Source organism: Staurois parvus, unplaced genomic scaffold (genome assembly GCF_062004578.1).
Source record: "Staurois parvus isolate SC_StPar_1 unplaced genomic scaffold, SC_StPar_1.0 ptg000360l, whole genome shotgun sequence".
Taxonomy (NCBI): domain Eukaryota; kingdom Metazoa; phylum Chordata; class Amphibia; order Anura; family Ranidae; genus Staurois; species Staurois parvus.
The window spans coordinates 153,518-177,328 of NW_028318156.1; the positions used below are offsets into that span (position 1 = coordinate 153,518).

The 23,811-nt window shown below is 40.4% G+C and overlaps 1 protein-coding gene across 1 annotated transcript in view; it reads right to left on the reverse strand.

The window, feature by feature from the left end:
- ST13 (ST13 Hsp70 interacting protein) overlaps nucleotides 1-23,811 on the reverse strand; it is a 100,969-nt gene that overhangs the window by 38,524 nt on the left and 38,634 nt on the right. The window contains exons 6-7 of the mRNA XM_089684861.1: nucleotides 8,965-9,049; nucleotides 1,472-1,582 (exon numbers count right to left, since the gene is read on the reverse strand). Of these exons, the coding sequence (XP_089540987.1) occupies nucleotides 1,472-1,582; nucleotides 8,965-9,049 (196 nt within the window). The remainder of the gene's footprint in view (nucleotides 1-1,471; nucleotides 1,583-8,964; nucleotides 9,050-23,811) is intronic.

Consider the following 23,811-nt stretch of genomic DNA (forward strand, 5'->3'; position numbering starts at 1 on the left):
TACAATTTTTTGGAAAATATAGAAATTAAAAAATCTTTACATATTGTCACCAGTCCAGTACAGCGTGATTATATAACTGGTGTGGTGGTGATCAGGGACACTGACTGGTGAGAGAATGTAAAAAAAATAATTATTTTTTTCTCCACTTTTTCTATTTTTTTTTTACTACACATTCTTTTTTCTTTACTATTTTTTTTTCAACACACTGTGACAAAAGCAATACAATGTTGCCATAGTAATACTTAACTACTCTGGGCAAGCGATGAGTATTTTTTTTTTTTTTTTACACATTATGATTGCTAATACCAATGCATTTCATGAATGAAACGGATTCATTCAGTCTTTTGTTGTGGTTAGCTGTGATTGGGCAAAGCTCATCACATGATACAGATGGACTGTGATTGGCCCTGTCTGTACCATATGACTGCTTTGACCAATCACAGTTAACAACACAATTGTATACAATGAATGGCATGACAGGAAACCATCCATTGTATACAATCGACGTGATCTGCTGTGATTGGTCCCAGTGGTCACATGACACTGGCAACGGGCCGGTGTAGTGCTATGTCATCGGCTGTGTCCCGTGGACACAGCCGGTGACAGATTGCGCCGCTGCGCAGATCCGCAAATGGCTGCTTTTGACTGGACTTCATATGATGCCCAGTCACAACAGCGAGTGCCCCGCCCAGCCGTCAATCTGCTATAGGCCGGGCGGGAAGGTGTTAAACTGAATCCACAAGAATTATACGACACGTGTTGTGTTTGAATGGTTCTTAAACTCCCATGTATTACAAGCTACAAAACTAAATATGAAATATCCTATTTTAACCTCTTCATGCTGAGTGCATGCAAATGTGCGGCCTCTGGGCCTTGATGCCGAGCGACCACACAGTTGCGTGCAATTAAAAAAACCATATGTGCAGAGAGCGTGCGCCCTGCGCGCTCCCAGCACACATGTCCAGTACTCACGAAAAGCTCCCGATCTCCTCTTGTGATCAGGACCTTTCCCGATCAAGTGACCGCCGTGACACTGAATGACGGCGGTCCCATGACCCTAAAATCCCACCTGCCTCCCGGCTTCTGAAACCTTTAACGGGCCGGGAGGTGCCAGCGCCAAGGGGTTAAAGTAGAACTAAAGAGATCAATACTCACCTTTCGAATGGTCCCTAGCCAGAGCCGGCATCTTCTCTGGTGTGCCAGTTTTCAGCCATCTTTATTGGCAGGCATGAGGTGGGGATCACTCATGCATATGCAGCTCAGTTTATATCTCAGACATCACTGTGAGCAGGCAGGTAGGTGTAGTTTATTGCGGAAGAGACACTGTAAAAAGGCTGCCTGCTCTCAGTAACAGTTGAACTTTAATTTATTTCTGTAATAGTGTGGCTTAAACTACGCTTGATTTTAATTAAAAGACTGAATTATTCAAAGCACTGTAGAAATGTAAACCACTCTGCTATTCAACACTTACCTATGTGCTTTGCCTCTCCATTTATATGGCTGAGCAGAGTCAGGGTTGATGGCTATAGCTTTCTCACAGTCACGAATTGCAGCATTTGGCTTCTGTAGCTTCACATAAACGCTGTTTAGAAAGTGAAAGAGAAGTTAAAAAAAAAAATGTCAGGCTGTAGCACATTTGTCTCCTATCTTACCTACACTATTTAAAGAGATTCTAAATAAAGTGATTTTATATATACAGTACACATACATACACACACTTATACATACACACACACAGTGCTTTCCTTTCAGAATCAAAATTTTATATGGGACACTATACTACAAAATACTTCCACAAATGCGGGCCATTGATTGAAAACAAGATTTTTTAATTTGCACGCACAAAAAAATATTTTTCCTAATATATTCATTCAAGACTATGTTGCAAAAATGAATACACCCCAATTAAAGTTTTAGGAGCAAAGCTAAATTTTAGACAACAGAATCCTAACTAACAAGAATTCAACCACAGGTGAGTCTCATTATTCATTAAACAGGTGTCCAGCAGACAGCTGATTACACTGTTCAACAGGTAAAAAGTTTTGGGCATAAAATTAGCTAATCTTACATAATTTTGGGGTGCTGAAAACGAAAATGACCCTAAAAAATGTTGATTGGCTCTAGTTTCCATGATATATTCACCCATCTAATGACGTAAGCCATTCAAAATTATGATGCAACTTCAGCTGCATATTGCGCAATTGATACTGGTGACCAATAGAAAATTGCATGTATACTGAGATGATGCAATATTAGCCTTTAATTGCATCACTTCACTGCATAAAAGCTGCAGTATCTGTAGCTGATTGTAGTTCGACAGCGTCTTTACATTTCGTTTTATGCTTATATAGGCTACTCAGTAATGCCTCGAACTTGTGTGAATAAAGCAGATAATTCCTGCTATATCTGCGGTGAAATAACTTTTATCTCACAAAAAAGGAGGATAACAGGAATGATTAAGAAAGCCTACAACTTGTATTCTGGCTGCAAGATAGGAGACCAGGACAAGAGCTGGGCACCACATATATGCTGCAATTCTTGTGGGACGGCACTGGAGCAATGGTTGAATGGAAAAAAGGCATCTATGCCTTTCGCTGTGCCAATGATTTGGAGAGAGCCAACAGATCATGTTAGTAATTGTTACTTTTGTATGGTTGCCTCCAATTGTAAAAGGGCTAAATAAGAAGAAAAAGTTATCTGTGCACTATCCAAATATTCCATCGGCAATACGTCCAGTTCCTCATGGAGAGGGGCTACCAATTCCTAAAGCACCAGAATCCTTCGTGGTTGAGTCAAGTGAGGAAGAACCTGAAGCGTGGAGTCACGTGCAGTTGTAAGAGAGAGCCCTTTCCTTGAATACAAGAGAAAAGCCAAGAGAAGCAAAACCGACACAAACTGAAGACAAAACTAGTGAGAATCCTAAGTATTAAAATGATTCAACTTAGCTTATGGCTATAATTTTTCTTGGTAATCCTATGCAATATATTATGCTATTTAGGCTTTGTTATGTGGTCAATATCACTTGCTTTATATTTGTGGAAAGACATCTATCTATATAATTATTGTGCATTATGTAGTCATTACGCCTATAGTAGAAAACTTTCCGTTTACAGAAAAACTAGAGCCAATTGACAAATTTCATTGTTATATTTGAACTCAGAATGTGAAATTCATTAAGAAATTGATCCTTTTGTTTCCAAAACTGGCAAAAAATAAAAATTTGTTGAACAGTGATTAAAAGGTGTTACGTAAAGAAAACCCTTTGTCATTTCATGCTGTCAGCAATGGCACCACGTGGAAGAGAAATGTCACAAGCCCTGAGATAAGAAAATATTTTTTTTTACATAAGAAAGGTGAAGGCTACAAGAAGATCGGCAAAGCTTTACTTATCAGTCAGAATACTGTAACAAAAGTGATACAAAAATTTAAGATGGAACTGCAACCATCTCACTGAGATATCCAGGCCATTCATGGAAGTTAACACCTCGACAGGAGCGTCTTCTGATGAGAAGGGTTGAAGAAAATTACCATGCATGTTCACTGCAGTTAGCTAGAGGAGTAGATAGCCAAACTGGGGTGATTGTTTCCCGTGACACAATATGGCATACACTGCAGAGGAATGGCATGAATAGGTGTCAGCCATGAAGGGAGCCTCTCCTAAAGCCCATGCACATAAAAGCCTGTCTAGGATTTGCCAGGGCCCATGCTGAAAAAGAAGATGACTATTGGGACTCTGAAGTGATGAGACCAAGATAAATGTTTTTAGAACTGATGGCTTCAAAACTGCATGGTATTGCAAAGGTGAGGAGTACAAAAAAATGCATAGTGCCTACAGTGAAACATGGTGGTGGCAGCTTCAGAAGAAGTCCAGAGGTGACGAAACGCATCAAAGGACATGACCTCTGACATAATTCCGCAAACAGAAAGTGGCGGAGCGGCCATCTTGACTGTTGGAAAAGCAATACTAATGTTCCAAGAAGCTGCTCAGGATGAGTCATGGGAATATATTGCTGATTTATGTTATCGCCAATGTAAGCACTACTATTAAATGTTTTATTACGTACTATATTATGCTACATGGGCCTCTCTCTCTATTTTTATGAGGATGATGAAGTCTTAAGGGTTTCCCCTAAGGATTGGAATCGCATCTACAACAATCTGGAGTAGGAGTCTGAGGAGTGACTACACCACCTAAGTGAGAGTCCAGGTGTTCTCTGTTAAGGCTTGATATTACACTTATGAGGGTAATTGTATGCATTTTAGCCCTACAGAAGTGTTCACAGAGTGTTCACCATTTACTTTATTTAATTTATTTTTATTTGATTTTATTTTAAATTTTGATTGTTTGATTTGATTTATTTATATTTTTTGGTTTATGAATGTACACAGTTTGTTCACATTTATATTTATATATTTATTTATAGTGTACACAGAGTGATCTCACAATTCACGTGTTACTCATGTTTTGAATCTTGGTTTGTTTTGCACTTATTTGCTAGAAGTACATACTTATTGGTTGTTATAGTATATACTGGTTGTTATTGAGGTAATGCACTATTTTAGTCTTTTTATTTTTTGAGGTACACACCTTATCTGGATTTCTGGGAATATTGAAGTTGGACACAGAGGATTAATTTATTTGGACTTTAATTTTGCTATATGCATTGACTGCCACAAAAAAGGTTTTCGTATAATGGTGGTGGCAGTGTCCTTCTGTGGTGCTGCATGAGTACTGCTGGTGTCGGGGAGCTGCATTTCATTGATGGTATCATGAATTCACAGATGTACTGCTCTATAATGAAAGAGAAAATGCTACCATCACTCCGTGCCCTTGGTTGTCCACTTTTCCAGCATGACAATGATCCAAACCGCACATCTAAGGCCACTGTTGCATTTCTAAAGAAGAACAGGGTAAAAGTGATTCAGTGGCCAAGTAGGTCTCCTGATCTGAACCCAATAGAACACCTATGGGGAATTCTGAAGAGACAAGTTGAACATCACTCTCCATCCAGCATCCAGGCTCTAAAAGAGGCAATTCTTGAAGAATGGAAAAACAATAGATGTTGCAATACGTCTTTAAAAGTAGTGGTGTGAACCTCCTGCGCTTATAATCCTAAATCTAATATTCTACTAAGAGAAGCTGCTAACATTTAATCATATACCCATGATCTGTGAAATATAATATATATAAGGAATGTAGCACCACTCACATATCATAAATGTATAAAAATACAAAAAAAAAATAAAAAATTATATATATATATATATATATATATATATATATATATATATATATATATTTATTATACACACAACACGAATACAAACTAGTGACAAACTATGTGAGCTAAAACAAAGCACTCCCCAAAGAGTGCCACAATGTAAAATAAGTGAAATGCCAGTGAAGTAATGCACAACCATGCAATGTGACACATCAAATACCACAAATAATTGTCTTAAAAACTGTGCGAAAAGGTGATGGTAAATAAGAATCCAAAAAAGAAAAGTGATGGGTCTATACCACTATAAATACAATATCGAATACATGAACATGCAAACAACTGGTACATAAAATTATTAAATATATTCGCCAAATACCTACTGGTGCCACAAAATATAACAAAAACCGTGTACCACCAATGAAGTACAATATATATATAAAACATCAATAAGTGCAATAGATGTAGGTACAAAACAGAAAAAATGAATGAAACATAAGTGACCAGTAATCTGTGCAAATAATGTGCAAAACACACACAAATTGAATCAAACTAAACATCTGATCTGTGCTCCAAAGTCCAATTCAGTGTGGATAATAACACTTAATCCAATTCAAAATGACACTCGTGCTGACGTAAGTGACTGTGGGTAACTGCTGGGAAAAAAATCCAACCGACGGCTAGATTAGCCTCTCACCTCAAAACTTCGAGCCGTAAGGGTCAAAGCGTAAGTGGGATCACACCCTAAGATCCTCCAAGCATGCAGCCTCTCCACTGGTCTGCTCTCACCGCAAACAGATCTCCCTCTCAGGGGGTCAACACTCAGATGGTGGCACCTCTCCAGATACAGGTAGGGGAAAGTGCCAATCTCTCATTCAGAAAACATAAACACAGCTTCCCATAGTGTAATATGTTTATTCCAAAAGGATCAATTCATCTTTTCAGGACAAATTTACGCCCTTCCTCTGGGTCCAAGCTGTACAAGGTGTGATCCCACATTACGTTTTGACCCGTACGATTTTGAGGGGAGAGGCTAATCTAGCCGTCGGTTGGATTTTTTCCCAGCAGTTACCCACAGTCACTTACATCAGCACGAGTGTCATTTTGAATTGGATTAAGTGTTATTATCCACACTGAATTAGACTTTGGAGCACAGATCAGATGTTTAGTTTGATTCAATTTGTGTGTGTTTTGCACATTATTTGCACAGATTACTGGTCACTTATGTTTCATTCATTTTTTCTGTTTTGTACCTACATCTATTACACTTATTGATATTTTATATATATTGTACTTCATTGGTGGTACACGGTTTTTGTTATATTTTGTGGCACCAGTAGGTATTTGGCGAATATATTTAATAATTTTATGCACCAGTTGTTTGCATGTTCATGTATTCTATATTGTATTTATAGTGGTATAGATCACTTTTCTTTATTGGATTCTTATTCACCATCACCTTTTCGTCAAGTTTTTAGGACACAATTATTTGTGGTATTTGATGTGTCACATTGCATGGTTGTGCATTGCTTCACTGGCATTTCACTTATTTTACATTGTGGCACTCTTTGGGGAGTGCTTTGTTTTAGTTCACATAGTTTGTCACTAGTTTGTATTCACATGTGTGTATATATATTTTTTTTTTTGTATTTGTATACACTTACGATATGTGAGTAGCGCTACATTCCTTATATATATTATGCTGCAATACGTTGCCAACTTGTTCATTCCATGCCTAGAATACTTGGTGCTGTCTTTACAAGTCATGGAGGTCATACCAAATACTAGATGTAGTGGCTTTTGTTGTGGGGTGTATTCATTTTTGCATCAACTAATTTGAGTAAAATTGAAGATTTTGTGATCTAAGTTATATTATTAACCTTACTTTCATGTAATGAGCTAATCAAATGTTCTATAAAACTCAGTTTTGTCAAAACTATGGAAACTGTTCATTGAGATATTGATTCAAATCTTACCTGCTCAGTGCAATGGTTTTGCACAGAGCAGCCCTGATCCTTCTCTTCTGGGGTCCCTTGCTGGCGCTCCTGGCTCCTCCCCCCTGCCTAATGCCCCATAGTAAGCTGCTTGATATAGGGGCACTCGTGCAGGCTCGCTCCCGAGCAAGGCTCAAAGGGGTCAAGGGTGGTTTCTACCGGGCAGAGAGAACCAAGTTAAGATCCCAGAAAGCACAAGGTGCTTAAAAGGGGTAGTAAGCTCTGCTTTGCATTTTTAACCTACAGGCAAGCTTATAATAAAGCTTACTTGTAGGTAAAATGAATATCTCCTAAGTGTACACTGTTTAGGATAAATTCACATCTTGCAGCCATTGATGTCACTGGTACATACACACTGAGCTCTGAAGAGCTGACATACTGAGTATGCTGTTCCTCCAGAGTGCTGTACCACGATTGTGGCACCCGTGTGCATGAGTGGGAGTGATGTCATTGCGGCTCAGCCACTCAAACAGCTGGACCAGGGAGGAAGACTGGGTGAAAATGGAAGCCCTGTTAGCTTTACAAGCTTTAACACGAGCTCTGCTGGACAATGATAAAAGTCACAAGACTTCTCTGATGAGAAAAGGTATTTAGTAGTTTATTTTTACTAAAATAATTGCATTTCCATGTTCTGTGTACTGTGGGAGACAAGATATGGTGAATGCAGGGTCCTGGGTTAGTAACACTTTACCAGCTTCTGCGACGCCCTATAGCAGAAATACTGCTACAGGGCAGCACTGGTGCACCAAATCGCGTATATATACATGATTTTGCAGTTCTGGGTAGTTTGCGGCCTCGCCTATCAATCACTGGGTCCCAGCCAGTGATTCCCCGCCAGCATCCAGCAATCTCCGAAGATTTCCGATGGAGGAGAGACAAACAATTTGTGTAAACAATACAGATCTCTCCCCTGTCAATTCCTGCACACTGCATTGTATGGCTCTGCATAGCAGAGCCATACAAAGCAGTGTGCTTACAGCGAAACACACACACATCCCACATAGTAAAACAGCACACAGATAACCCTTTGATCGCCCTACATGTCAACGCCTTCCTGGCCAGTGCCATTAGTACAGTGTCACTGCTTTCTATTAGCACTGATCACTGTATTGGCGTCATTGGGGATGTCAGTAACACCAAGTCAGTTCCCCCCAGTGTCAGAATGCCCGTCGCAGTCCCGCTATAAGTCGCTGATCACTACTAGTATTACTAGTAAAAAAATAAATAAAAATTCCAGTATATATATATATATATGCCACCATTTGTAAACGCTATAACGTTCACGTAAACCAATAATTTACACATATTAGGATTTTTTTTTTTTAGCAGACATGTCAGAATATATTTTGGCTTAAATTTGTTTTGTAAAATTTTTTACTAGACATGTTTAATAGCAAAAAGTCAGAAATATAGGTTTTTTGTTTTTTTTTAATTGTTGGTCTTTTTTTGTTTATAGCGCAAAAACTAAAAAACGCACAGGCAATCAAATGCCACTGAAAGTAAGCTCTATTTGTGGGAAAAAAGGACGTAAATTTCATTTGGGTACAGCATTACATGACTGTGCAATTGTTAGCTAAAAGGCCTGGTCAGGAAGGGGGGGTAAATCCTCTGGGAGGGCAAGTGGTTAAGCAAGGAAGAAGAGAAACATGTTTATTGGTGCCCAGGCGCATATTAACTGTTATATTCTATCCCCCCCCCCCCTCACTTTTTCCACTTTAAATTTTTCTTCCAATTTTAATCTCGCACCTCACCTTGCTCTTTTTGCATACAACATGGCAATCCGTGGGTTCATTTTTATGGCTTCTGTTAGTAAATCTATGGCTTTCTGGAAGTCACCTACAGAGGAAATGAACAAGGAAAAGTGTGACAAACAGTAGGTTTTAAATAGTAACAATTTTATAATTACGTTTTTTAACAACTGAATAGACAGTGCCTGATAAAAAAAAATATTCTTCCTCTGTATAGCTTCTTTCATCATCACACATTTCACATTTGGTCAATTTGTAGGAGTGACAGTACTGCATCTGTACTGTGACCTGTCATCTGATGAGAGTTGATTAACCTGGTGACATGTTCTGAAATTCTTTTTTTAATCCAGTAGCAGTGAACACAACATGAATGAAATGTAACAGTGTAAAACAAAGACTTTAACATAGATGCTTGAAACAATGTCTCAGTGACCAGAGGTTGTAATCTCTTTTGTAGACAACATTGTAAAATATATGTAGGCAGAAATCAACATTGGTTTTCACTTTTAGATAGAAAAACATATCTCAATGTAGAATGAAAGAAAAAACATTGTTGAAGATATAAGTGACCATGTGTTTATTAAGGGGTGATGGGTGGTAGAAAGTACAGTTCCTCTCTGTGTCGTTTACCAGCTAGGTTCACCAGAATGGTTAGATTTGTTAGGTCTGGCATAGAGTTAAAAGTGAGCAGAAAGTCAGGGGTGACAGTCAGTGGAAGGAGCCTGGAGACCAGAAAATACACAGGATATTGGAGAAACAGGAGCAGTGGTAGGACACTACTTCTTTAGAAGAGGTAGAAGGAAAATCTAGAACGTGGCCCACTCCTCCTTATGGATGATGTCAGTAAAGAGTTCCTTCAGCCTTAACCATCACCATGCCCATGGGGGATAGCGGGAAAATGTTAAAAGTGTGCAAATGAGGCAACTGTGAGGAAGTTTCCAGTGTCTCAGTGTGACCTGCATTACTCAGTATGTGAGGTCTTCTACACAGTGCACCCTGAAGGATATTCTGTGGATTCATACCTCAAAGTGATTTGTAGGTGACACAGTACATTAGATTAGTAAAGCATCACAAATAAAGCCTAGTGCCAAAGCACATCTCATGGAAATCACAATGTCTGACCATACAGTAGGATATTGATATAGCCAAAATTTGTTCAGACAAAAGGTGTCCGAAACTAAATGAGACTGGAGAGGCTGGGTAACAAAAGAGGATGTGTTATGGCTCTAAACTCAGTTCCCAGTAGTTAACATATTACACAAAGTTCTTGAAAATGCTAAAATGTAGATTTCAGTAGGTGAAGGTAACGAACCAGGCTACCCCACAAATTACCATATAAGTAAGATGCGATAAGGGCTTTAAAAGGTATTTTGAGGACTGACCTTTATCTTTACCACTGAACACTTTATTCACAAAAGTGAGAAAATAAGACTGGGTCACACCAGTGCCACTGCTCGAATTCAGAGAAATACGCTCTGCAGTTATACAGTACACAGAGTTTGGAACATCCATTGGCTTATTTACAAAGTAGTTCAGTCAGACTGGGCCCCAGCGGTAGTGCAATGGATCGGGACAAAGCACAGTACCCAAAATCTGAAAAGCAGCATAATGCAGAGCCCAATGCCTAACGGTCAAAAATTAGCCTATCTTCGCCTTGTCCGTGGAACTTTTCATAGATGGAGTCTTAAAAAACTGAGTTACACCTGAGGCTGCAGACCAGGAGAGTGCCCTACAACTACCAGTATACAAAGGTTTGGAAGATGCAAAAAAGCAGAGCCTAGAGCCTGAAGATCACATTTCAGCCCTACAATTTTCAGTCTAGCAGGGTACAGCCCTCAAAACTGTTGCTGGTGATAGCTATTGTGGGAAGATTAGCTCAAGCAGCTTATGTGGGGTTTTGTCTGAAGTTAGCAAAGAAATACAGTACATCCATGGTGTAATGATTATCTTGAAAAAATGTCAGCAAAAATAGTTAGATTTGTTAATCATTGTTTTCTTGTTAAAAGAATAATAGAAACTTAGTTTAATTTTATTAAGTTAGTGTAATCACCTTTATCTATATATAGTATATACCAGTATCTCACAGAAGTGAATACACACCTCTCACATTTTTGTAAATATTTTAAATCTTTTCATGTGACAACACTGAAGAAATGACACTTTGCTACAATGTAAAGTAGTGAGTGTACAGCTTGTATAACAGTGTAAATTTGCAGTCCCCTCAAAATAACTCAACACACAGCCACTAATGTCTAAACCGCTGGCAACAAAAGTGAGTACACCCCTAAGTGAAAATGTCCAAATTGGGCCCACAGTGTCAATATTTTGTGTGGCCACCATTATTTTCCAGCACTGCCTTAACCCTCTTGGGCATGGAGTTCACCAGAGCTTCACAGGTTGCCACTGGAGTCCTCTTCCACCCCTCCATGATGACATCACAGAGCTGGTGGATGTTAGAGACCTTGCACTCCTCCATCTTCCGTTTGAGGATGCCCCACAGGTGCTCAATAGGGTTTAGGTCTGAAGACATACTTGGCCAGTCTATCACCTTTACCCTCAGCTTCTTTAGCAAGGTAGTGGTCATCTTGGAGGTGTGTTTGGGGTCGTTATGTTGGAATACTGCCCTGCGGCCCAGTCTTCGAAGGGAGGGGATCATGCTCTGCTTCAGTATGTCACAGTACATGTTGGCATTCATGGTTCCCTCAATGAACTGTAGCTCATCAGTGCCGGCAGCACTCATGCAGCCCCAGACCATGACACTTCCACCACAATGCTTGACTGTAGGCAAGATACACTTGTCTTTGTACTCTTCAAATGAATCATTTCCCCGATGAAGCCATGTGACCGGTGGCATAACGCGTAGGGGAGGGGCTCTGACGTCACCACGCCTAGTCGGCTTGTCATGGCAAGTACAGCAAGAGCACACAAGGAGTTGTTTACCAAGGCTGATTTTAATTGTTTTTCATGTGAGTGGGATTACTGGCTTTGTAATAAAGTGTTTTAAAAGGATAAGGCACTATCTCTTGCTTTCTTTTTTGCACCATATATGTGGAGTTTTTGGAGAGGCTATAAGGAGGAATAGACCCCTGGAGGTGAGAAGGAGGAAAATCCATCCATCCATTCATCCTCAGACTACCATAGGATATTATACAGTGGAGAGACACCAGGTGGAAGATTAGCAAATTACAGCGTGGAACCATCCAAAGGAATTTAGGAGCAACAGTATATACATCTATCCTTTTAGGATAAACAACTATTTTAGCCTACATATTGGGCAAGAAAAGGAGGTGAGCGCATAATAGAGCATTATTCTTCCCGCAGCCATCCATGTGTTGGAATAAATCCATTTTTTATCTTAATATTTCATGAAAGGAGGACTTTTCTTTATTATATGTTTTTGGACACATGTTGATGTGCACTCAACTTCTTTGGTCGACCATGGCGAGGCCTGTTCTGAGTGGAACCTGTCCTGTTAAACCGCTATATGGTCTTGGCCACCATGCTGCAGCTCAGTTTCAGGGTCTTGGCAATCTTCTTATAGTCTAGACCAGGGGTAGGCAACCTGCGGCTCTCCAGCTGTTGCAGGACTACCAGTTCCATCATGCCTATGCAAGTCATAGCTGTAACTGTCAGTTTTGTAATGCTGCAGTGCCACATGGGAAATGTAGTTCCACAACAGGTTGCCTACCCCTGGTCTAGACCATCTTTATGTAGAGCAACAATTCTTTTTTTCAGATCCTCAAAGAGTTCTTTGCCATGAGGTGCCATGTTGAACTTCCAGTGACTAGTATAAGAGAGTGAGAGCGATAAACAACTTTAACACACCTGCTCCCCATTCACACCGGAGACCTTGTAACACTAACGAGTCACATGACACCGGGGAGGGAAAATGGCTAATTGGGCCCAATTTGGACATTTTCACTTTTGCCAGCAGTTTAAACATTGATGGCTGTGTGTTGAGTTATTTTGAGGGGACAGAAATTTACACTGTTATACAAGCTGTACACTCACTAACTTTACATTGTAGCAGTGTCATTTCTTCAGTGTTGTCACATGAAAAGATAACAAAATATTTACAAAAATGTGGGGGGTGTACTCATTCCTGTGAGATATATAGATTATATACACACACACACACACACACACACACACACATATACACATACATATACACACACACATATACACACACTGGATATAAAAAGTCTACACACCCCTATTAAAATGTCAAGCTTCTGTGATGTAAAAGAGACAAAGATAAATGGATTTCAGAACTTTTTCCACCTTTATTGTAACCTATAACCTGCACAACTCAGTTGAACAACTGAAATATTTTAGGTGGAGGGAAGTAAAAATAAAAAACTAAAATAATATGGTGCAAATTTGCAAAGGCATCTCCTGTGCACAGCCCTCTTCAGATCACACTACAGATTTTCGATCGGATTCAGTTCTGGGCTCTGGCTGGGCACTTCCAAAACCTTAATCTTTTTCTGGTGAAGCCATTCCTTTGTTGATTTGGATGTATGCTTTGGGTCATTGTCAGGCTGAAAGATGAAGTTCCTCTTCATGTTCAGCTCTCTAGCAGAAGTCTGAAGGTATTGTGCCAATATTGACTAGTATTCGGAACTGTTCATAATTTGCTCTACCTTAGCTAAGGCCCCAGTTCCAGCTGAAGAAAACAGCCCTAAAGCATGATGCTGCCACCACCATGCTTCACTGTGGGTATGGTGTTCTTCTGGTGATGTGCAGTGTTGTGTTTGTGCCAAACATATCTTTTGGAATTATGGCCAAAAAGTTCAACCTTGGTTTTATAATACCATAACACATTTTCCCATATGCTTTTGGGAGACTTCAGATTTGTTTTTGCAAAATTTAGCCGGGCTTGGATGTTTTTCTTCGTAAGAAAAGGCTTCAGTTTTGCCACTCTACCCCATAGCCCGGACATAGGAAGAATACGGGAGATTGTTTTTACATGTGCCACACAGCCAGTACTTGCTAGATATTCCTGCATCTCCTTTAATGTTGGTGTAGGCCTCTGGGCAGACTCCCAGACCAGTTTTCTTCTTGTCTTTTCATCAATTTTGGAGGGACGTCCAGTTCTTGGTATTGTCACTGTTGTGCCATATTTTCTCCACTTGATGATGACTGTCTTCACTGTGTTCCATGGTATATCTAATGCCTTGCAAATTCTTTTGTACCCTTCTCCTGACGGATACCTTTTAACAATAAGATCCCTCTGATGCTTTGGAAGCTCTCTGTGGACCAAGGCTTTTTCTGTAGGATGGAACTAAGAAAATGTCAGGAAAGACCTACTAGAATAGCTGAACTTTATTTGGAGTTAATCAGAGGCACTTTAAATGATGGCAGGTGTGTACTGACTCCTATTTAACATGATTTTGAATGTGATTGCTTAATTCTGAACACAGCTACATCCCCAGTTATAAGAAGGTGTGCAAGTTTTTTATACTTACTTCCCCCCCCTAAAATATTTCAGTTTGTTTTTCAATTGAGTTGTACAGTTTATAGGTCACATTAAAAAGGTGGAAAAAGTTCTGAAATGATTTTGTCTAATTTTTTTACATCACAGAAACCTGACATTTTAACAGGGATGTGTAGACTTTTATATCCTGTGTGTGTGTCACATATATATATATATAAAAAAAAAAAAAAACGAAAGCCCAGATGTTAGAAAGCCACTTGGCCTCGGCTGCTAGTGCCACCCTGTATAAAGTGATAACCAATTCCAAAAAGAACATATTTGATGGAATATCTGCTCACCTAAGTCCTCATGCCGGGATTCATGGTTAAAAAAAAAAAAGTGATCACGATAATGCATCTCTCCTGACCGGGGACCGCGGTGCGCCAGAACAGACGTCACAGGTCCTGGGACGAAGTGGAAATCGGCCATCGTGCCAGGCTGGACCGCAGGTTTTGCTGGTTGCCACGATAATGCGTTTTGCACGCATGCGCTTTATCTAGTCATGGATATCAGTGGCTTGCTTATATAGGGGGACTCAACAAATGGGCCAGTGCCAACAAGGGGTGAAAATTAAACTTGATATTCCACCACTACATTTGTAGAACCCATTGAAAAAAACTAATTAAGTACACAATCATCTATATTACAATCGTCTGCATTACAACATGCTACTATGTATGTAACTTATGTATATAGAAAACTGCAATAACAAGAATTGTAAAATAAAAGATACACATAAAACTAAAATGGTGTTAGTCATTGGATACACATAAAACTAAAATGATGCGGAGAATTGCTATTGAGCATTGGATTACTGTAAAAAAAATATGAAAATTATTATTAAAAAATTATATTTATTAAAATACCACATCCAAAATGAAAACATACATGGAAATATATACAAAATAAAAAAAAAATATATAAAAAATATAAATATATACATGTATCTAAATGTATAAAATAAGTGTAGAAAATAAATAATCCACCAGATAACAGAATTAGTATACATAATTCAAACAATACTATGGATCTCAAGAACTTCATTGAGACCATTTGGGGACATGGAACCCAATTTAAATATCCAGAATGTCTCTCTCTTACATAAAAAGGAAAACCTTTCATTATCTGTCAAGGATCTATTCTCAATATGCTCAAGTGCCATGACTTCAAGACCTGCAAAGTTTTTGCAATGGGCTTGAAGAAAATGCCAGGGAACACTATGTTTGTCACATCCATCTTTAATAAGCTTTCGGTGTTCACAAATACGTTTCTGTAAAGGGCGTATGGTGCGGCCTACATACAATAGATTACAAGGACAAGAAAGTACATATACTACAAAATTTGTTGCACAAGTTATAAATTGTTTTATCTGAAATTGATTACCTTTGTTGTCTCTTATTTCACAACGTTTATGTTTGATAAAATTGACAAGCCAAACAACCTCTCTTCTTACACTGGAAAATTCCAGTCCTATGATAAAAATAGGACCAAATATCCATGTCCCTCTCTTTTCATCCTGATAATTTACTAGAATGTTTTGTAATGTATGCACCCTTCTAAAAGTAAACTGGGGGGCTGGAGGTAAAACAGAAGCCAATTTGGGATCTAACTAGAGACTGTTTCAATGTTCACGAACAATCTTAGAGATCTTGCGGTGTGCATTACTATATCCCGTAATGAATCTCACTGTATTAGTGAAAAAGCTTGCGGTCGAGCCTGGCACAGCGGCCAATTTCTGCTTCCTCCCGGGACCTATGACGTCAGTTCCAGAGCGCCACGGTCCCCGGTCGGGACAGCTGCATTATTATGATCACCTTCTTTACCATACATCCTGGCACAGGGGCGTAGGTGAGCGGATATTGCCAGGAAAGGGGTCAACCGCTGTCTCTGCATAATTTCTTTGCTTTTAATGATTTATGGAATAAATCATTAAATTTATACCCCTTATGAAGTACGTTGCGGGGTCATTGATTATAAGCCAAAGTCTCCTCAGCGCTGGTATTTTTGGAATATATATATATATATATATATATATATTTATTTTTTTTTACACACTGCTCAGCATAAATGAGTAAGATTTTAATCAATATCTTAATGAACACAAGACCAATTTCCAAAATTTTGACAAAACTGATATACAGAACATTTGTTTAGCTCATTACATGCAAGTAAGATTAATAATATAACTTCGATTACAAAATCTTCAGTTTTTGTCAAATTAGATGCAAAATGAATACACCACACAACAAAAACTACTGCATCAGGTATTTTGCATGACCGCCATGATTTGTAAGGACAGCACCAAGTCTTCTAGACATAGAATGAAAAAGCTGGTGACATATTGCAACATCTATATTTTTCCATTCTTCAAGAACGACCACTTTTAGAGCCTGGATTCTGGATGGAGAGTGATGATCTTCAGCATTCCCCATAGGTGTTCGGTTGGGTTCAGATCAGGAGACATACAGTATTTGGCCACTTATTCAATTTTACCCTGTTCTTCAGATGTGCAACAGTGGCCTTAGATGTGTGTTTTGGATCATGATCATGTTGGAAAAATGCATGACAACTAAGGGCACGGAGTGATGGTAGCATTTTCTCTTTCAATATAGAGCAGTACATATGTGAATTCATGATACCATCAGTGAAATGCAGCTCCCTGACTCCAGCAGCACTCATGCAGCCCCACAGAAAGATACTGCCACCACATTTCACCATGCATTTTTCTTCCTCACCTTTCCAAAAACATTTATCTTGGTCTCATCAATCATTCAGCATGGGCCCTGGCAAATTCTAGGCGGGAGTTTTTGTGCATGGGCTTTGCCATTCCTCTGCGGTGTACGCCGTATTGTGTCATGGGAAACAATCACCCCACTTTGGCTTTCTACTTCTTTAGCTAACTGCCGTGAAATTGCATGCCAATTTTCTTCAACCCTTCTCATCAGCAGACGCTCCTGTCGAGGTGTTAACTTCCGTGGATGGCCTGGAGTCTCTGTGTGATGGTTGCATTTTCATCTTTGTTAAATTTTTGTATCACTTTTACTACAGTATGATCTTCTTGTAGCCTTCACCTTTCTTGTGTAAAGAAATGATTTTCTCTCTCAGACCTTGTGACATTTCTCTTAGATGTGATACCATTGTTGACAGCATGAAATGGGAAGGGGTTTTCTTTGTTAAGTAATGCCCTTTTATATTTAACTGTCTGCTGGACACCTGTTTAATGAATAATTACTCACCTGTAGTTGAATTCTTGTAAAATTAGGAGCTTGGTGTCTAAAATGTAGGTTTGCTCCTAAGACTTTCATTCAGGTGTATTCATTTTTGTAACATGGTCTTGAATAAATTTGTTAGGAAAAATACTTTTTGTGTGTGCAAATTAACAAATCTTGTTTGCAATGGCCCGCATTTGTGGGAGTAATTTGTAGTAAGTGTCTCATATAAAATGTTGACTCTGAAAGGAAAGGAAAGTTTTTCTGACAAATTTGTTGGGGTGTACTCATTTATGCTGAGCACTGTATACATATTGAGAAAATGATATACATACATATATACATACATACATACATACATATATACATACATACATATACATACACACACACTATATTGCCAAAAGTATCAGGACGCCTGCCTTTACACGGACATGAACTTTAATCACATCCCAGTCTTAGTCCGTAAGGTTTAAAACTGAGTTGGCCCGCCCTTTGCAGCTATAACAGCTTCAACTCTTCTGGGAAGGCCGTCCACAAGGTTTAGGAGTGTGTCTATGGGAATGTTTGACCATTCTTCCAGAAGTGCATTTGTGAGGTCAGGCACTGATGTTGTACAAGAAGGCCTAGTTTGCAGTCTCTGCTCCAATTCATCCCAAAGGTGTTCTATCGGCTTGAGATCAGGATTTGTGCTGGCCAGTCAAGTTCTTTCACCCCAAACACGCTCACCCATGTCTTTATGGACCTTGCGTTGTGCACTGGTGCACAGTCATGTTGGAACAGGAAGAGGCCATCCCCAAACTGTTCCCACAAAGTTCACTGGAACGAAGGGGCCAAGCCCAACCCCTGAAGGATAACCCCACACCATAATCTCCCCTCCACCAAACTTTACACTTGGCACCATGCAGTCAGGCAAGTGCTCCTGGCAACCGCCAAACTCAGACATGTCCATCAATTGCCAGACAGAGAAGCATGATTCATCACTCCAGAGAACGTTTCCACTGCTCTAAAGTCCAGTGGTGGCATGCTTTACACCACTGCATCTGCTTTGAATTTCACTTGGTGATGTAAGGTTTGGATGCAGCTGCTCGGTCATGGAAACTGTGACGGAGGTGTGGGTGGGACAGAACACATGTGGAGAGCAGTGGCACACAAGGCTTTTATTGAGTGATTTGGAGGGCACTTGATAGGTGTAGCAAGGGTTAAGTTCAGAGGCACCCAGCAGAGGGGCAGTTCAGGCAGGCAATGGGTTAAGTCTGGGCATCCAGCAGAGGGCAGGCTGGCAGGCAATGGGTAAGTCCGGGCACACAGCAGAGGGCAGGCAATGGATAAGTCCGGGCACACAGCAGAGGGGCAGTTCAGGCAGGCAATGGGTACGTCCAGGCACACAGCAAAGTGAATGCTGGCAGGCAATGGGTAAGTCCAGGCACACAGCAGAGGGGCAGTTCAGGCAAGCAATGGGTTAAGTCCGGGCACACAGCAGAGGGGCAGTTTAGGCAGGCAATGTGTACGTCCAGGCACACAGCAGAGGGCAGGCAATGGGTAAGTCTGAGCACACAGCAGAGGACAGAGCACAGGGTAGCAATTCAAGGACTCACCAGCCAGCAGTGGCCTCAGCAGAGGAAGTCTAGGCAGATAGGCACCAACTCCTCATGGGTCTTCAGTGGGCTGTGTGTCTTGGCTGCAACTTCAAGACTACACAGGCAATGTAGAACCACAAGGCCCAGCAGTGCACAAAGCAAAGCACAGTTCAATGTATCTCCTAGCAAGGCCTACAGCCATCAGCTGCTCTCTCCATCCTAACTCAAAAAAACTCTGCCCATTCCCCCACCATAGGGTATTATATCATCCTTTCAGTTTGACCAATCCCCCGGTGCTGACACGTCTAGCTTTTCACAGCCACAGGACACCATGTTGTCTGGGCTCCCTGCCGAGTTCAACCTCATCTCCCACCCCCTGCGGGGTACAGGACCTCCTAGCTTCAAAGAGCAGACAGGCTGACTGTTGGCCACAAGTGTGGAGCCTGAACACGGCGGTGCAGGAGAGCACGATGTAAGTGCTCTCCGACAAACCTCCACTTCCAAACCTCCCCAAAGAGCCCTCCTAAGGGAAACCCCTGGAGACCTACCTGGAAGAGCGGGTTGGCCGGTGGAGCTGTGCTGGTCCAGTGGACGGAGACTGGGAGAGAAGGTCCTGGGCTGCCTGGGATGCGCCAGCGGAGATAGAGGACAGAGCATCGGGTTGCCGGGGAGATGGAGTGACGCGGCATGAACACGTGATCAGCCGCGAAGGAACTCTGGGAGAGGAGAAGCCGGCCAGCGTCCCGAGAGGGGAAGGAGACGCCGACCCGCTCCCTAACTCCCTCACCTGTGTGTTGACTCGCCTCCCAGCCTGTGCGTGAGTCGGGTGGTGTGCTGGAGACCTACAGCCGGGTCCACAGGCAGCCACGTGGAGAGGAAGACCCTGGAGGAATCCCCCCCCAAGAAAACATACAGAAGTAGAATGTCGGAAGGTTACAGCCTGGAGCCGCCTCACAGGAGATTCCAGTGAGAGGAGGGTGAGTGAGATCGCCCTAGGCTGGCTGTATATTGGACTGTGTGTTATATTTAAATGTTCAGTAAAAGGAGAAAAGGGGGATTCCCAGGGGAGGCGAGGACGGAAAAGAGGAAAAAGGGTTTAATCGGTTCTAGAGGAAGATATGAATGTGTAAAATGGACAAATAGTAGATTAAAACTGGCGTCCTAGTATATAGTTTGAATACCCATCCTGGCCGTATAGAGAGAAAAAAAAAAAACAGGATTCACAAGAAGATATGAAGAACAAAGGGACCCAAACTGGTACAATTAAAAAATATACATCCCAGGGAAATGTAACTCCAGAAAGACCCCAAGGTGGAAGTGAAAAAGGGGAAATGGAAATTAGTCTGGAAAATAACTCCAGATTATCGCTGGCAATGAATAGTAGTAGCTATCAAGTGATAGAAAATATGGAAAGGAAAGAACCTGAAAGTGATCTACAAATACCGAACAAAAAAAGATGGTGGAAATGTTTAAAAACCTGGAAATAACAAAGCAAGAAATGATGACTATTCAGAAAGATTTGGCGCATTTGTTATTGAGAGTGGAAGAAACGGAGGTTAAAGGTTAAAATCAAGCCCAAAATATTTCGGAATTAGAGAAAAGGACAATTATTATTGGGAAAACTCAGAGAAAAATGCTTTATAAGATAGAGGTACAAGAAAACAGAGATAGGAGGCGTAATCTTAGGATACGAGGAGTCCCAGAGATTTCAAGGGGAGAAAAACTGCAGGAATTGGTCTGTAAAATCTTAAACTCCATAATAGACAGTTCTGATACAGAGCTGATTAAACTGGATGGAGTCTTTAGAACAGGAAAATCTCAACAAGGAAACAGGAAGGAAAAATCGGGAGACATAATAGTGCAATTCCATAAGTATGGAGATAAGGAAGCGATTTGGAGGAAGATCAAGGAAAGAACAATTATTAAGTATGAAGATATAAACATTCAGATTTTTGCAGATTTAGCACCTGTGGAGAAAGATCTTTGAAACCCCTGCTAGAGCAGATGAGAAAACAAAATGTGCATTATAGATGGGGAATCCCAGCGTGCTTAATTGGATGGAAGAATGGGGTTACAGCCTATCCGAGATTCCCTGAGGACTTGAGACTTCTGTGAAAGACTTGATTTGCAAAGAATAGAGATTCCTGGATGGGAAGAGGAGGTGGAAATAGGAGTTATGGGGAAGGAGGACTGGCAGTTTGTTAGAGGAGGAAGGTAGGGGAGAGGGGTGAAAGAAGAGGAAGAGAAAAGGATTTTTTTTAATTTTTTTCCCCTGTCTTGCTTTTCCTCCCCCTTATGGTATTTCTTCTAGAGATTTGTGTTTAAAAGCTCAGGTGAAATCTATCGAGGCAATTAGATAGGAGGGTAATTGGGGAGGTCGGAAGGAAGGATAGCCGTTCGTGGGCGGAGTTTAGCCGCAAGGATAGATCAAAAGTGGGAATAGGCCCACAAATGATCAGTAGGCGTTTTTCAAGCCTAAAACTGGGAGGGGAAAAAAAAGGGAGGGGGATGGCGGGGGGAGGGGGATGGGATGGGGCGATGGAGGGGTGGTGGTGTGGGAGGGTCTTTAGGCATAACACTCTGCACGATAGAAGGAGGAATAAAAGTAGGGATAGAAGTAGTATGGAAGAATTACGGTGTATAACATATATTGTAAATGGGTTGAATTGTCCTGGGAAGAGATTTAAGTTATTCAAAGAGCTGCAACATAGAGAAGCTTCAGTGGTTTTCTTGCAGGAGACACATCTTGAGATTAAGACAAATATTAAGTTAAATTCTAGAAATTATCCAACATGGTTCTATGCAGATTCCCCAATTAAGAGAGCTAAGGGGGTGGCAATAGGGTTTGCAAAAAACATAAGGCTGGAGATAGAGGAGAGAGAAGTGGATCCCGAGGGGAGATTTTTGTTATTGAAAGGTAGATTGCAAGAAAAGGAATGTACAATAGCGAATATTTATTGCCCAAATAAGAGACCGGAGTTTTATCTGAAAGGTGTTTTGAGAAAATTGATGGCCTTCAAAAAAGGGACGCTTGATAGTGGCAGGGGACTTGAATTTCTGTATGGATCCACAAATGGACACGACTTCTTCTGTGCAGCGAGAGGGAGGTATGTCTCTGATAATAAAAAAGAAAGAAGAACTGGAGATATTGATGGGGGAGGAGAAGAGTTTTTAATAGAGTGGCAAGTGAGAGGTATAGATGGGGAGACAGACCAGGAAAATATTTAATGAGAGCCTTAAGGAAAAAGAAAAATAGGAATTATATAGAAAAAATAAGAAATCCCAAGGGAGAAACGGTTTATTCTACTATAGAGATCGTCAAGGTGTTTAATGAATATTATAGTAAATTGTATAATATTACTTCCCAGGATTCAGTAAATAAAAATAGAAATGAGAGCAGAGAAAAAAGAAGGGTATATCTAAAAAATGCAGGACTATTGAAGTGTAGATCAACTGAATTCCCTTGATTTAGAAATTACGCAGGAGGAAATAAAACTAGCATTAAAGAGTACCATGACGGGGAAAAGCCCAGGCCCAGATGGATATACTGTGAGGTACTATAAAAAATAGTGAATTGTTAATACCTAAATTGAAGTAATATATGAACACCCTGGGTGTGGAGATGGAGATGAGGCGGGAATCTTTACAGGCCCATATGGTGCTTATTCAAAAGGAAGGGAAGAATGCTTCTCAGTGCTCTAGCTATAGACCAATCTCACTTTTGAACATTGACACTAATTTATATGCAAAGGTTTTAGCAAATAGGTTAAAAGATTTAATGCCAGAATGGATTCAGGGGGACCAGGTGGGAGGGTAGAGACAATGGATTGAGAACCTTGTTGCTTATCCAGAAGGCTAGGAAGGGGAAAATTTCGGTAGTGGTGCTTTCGATTGAAAAGGCATTCGATAGAGTAGATTGGAGTTTTATGATGGACACTCTGGAGAACCTAGGATTGGGAGTTAGAATGAGAGAGTGGATAGGAAAATTGTATAGAGAGCCCTCCGCGGTTATTGTGGTTAACGTAGAGAGGTCGGAACCTATTGGGATGTCAAATGGAACAAGACAGGGATGCCAACTGTCCCCATTGTTGTATGTATTATCACTGGAACCTTTGCTGGCAACAATTAGAAAAATATGGACAAAAAAGGAATACAGATAGGAGGAATTGAACATAAAGTGGCAGCCTTCGCGGATGACCTGTTGTTCTATGTGGGAAATCCTAGGATAACACTCCCAAATTTAATGAAGAGCTTAAAGGATTATGGGGAGTTATCAAATTTGAAAATCAACCCAACAAAAATTGAGATCTTAAATGTAAATCTTCCGAACAGTGAAAAAGAAAAGATACAAAAAGAATTACCTTTTATATGGAAAGATAGAGAGATAAAATATCTAGGGGTTAAACTCACTGCTTCATATACGAACTTGTATAAATCAAATTATATCCCACTTTTAAATGAGATTAAGGAGGAATTAAAGAAACTGGGAAGAGGTAATCTGTCTTGGATAGGGCGCATAAATCTGATAAAAATGATAATTGTACCTAAAATACTGTATAAATTTCAGATGATCCCAGTTAAA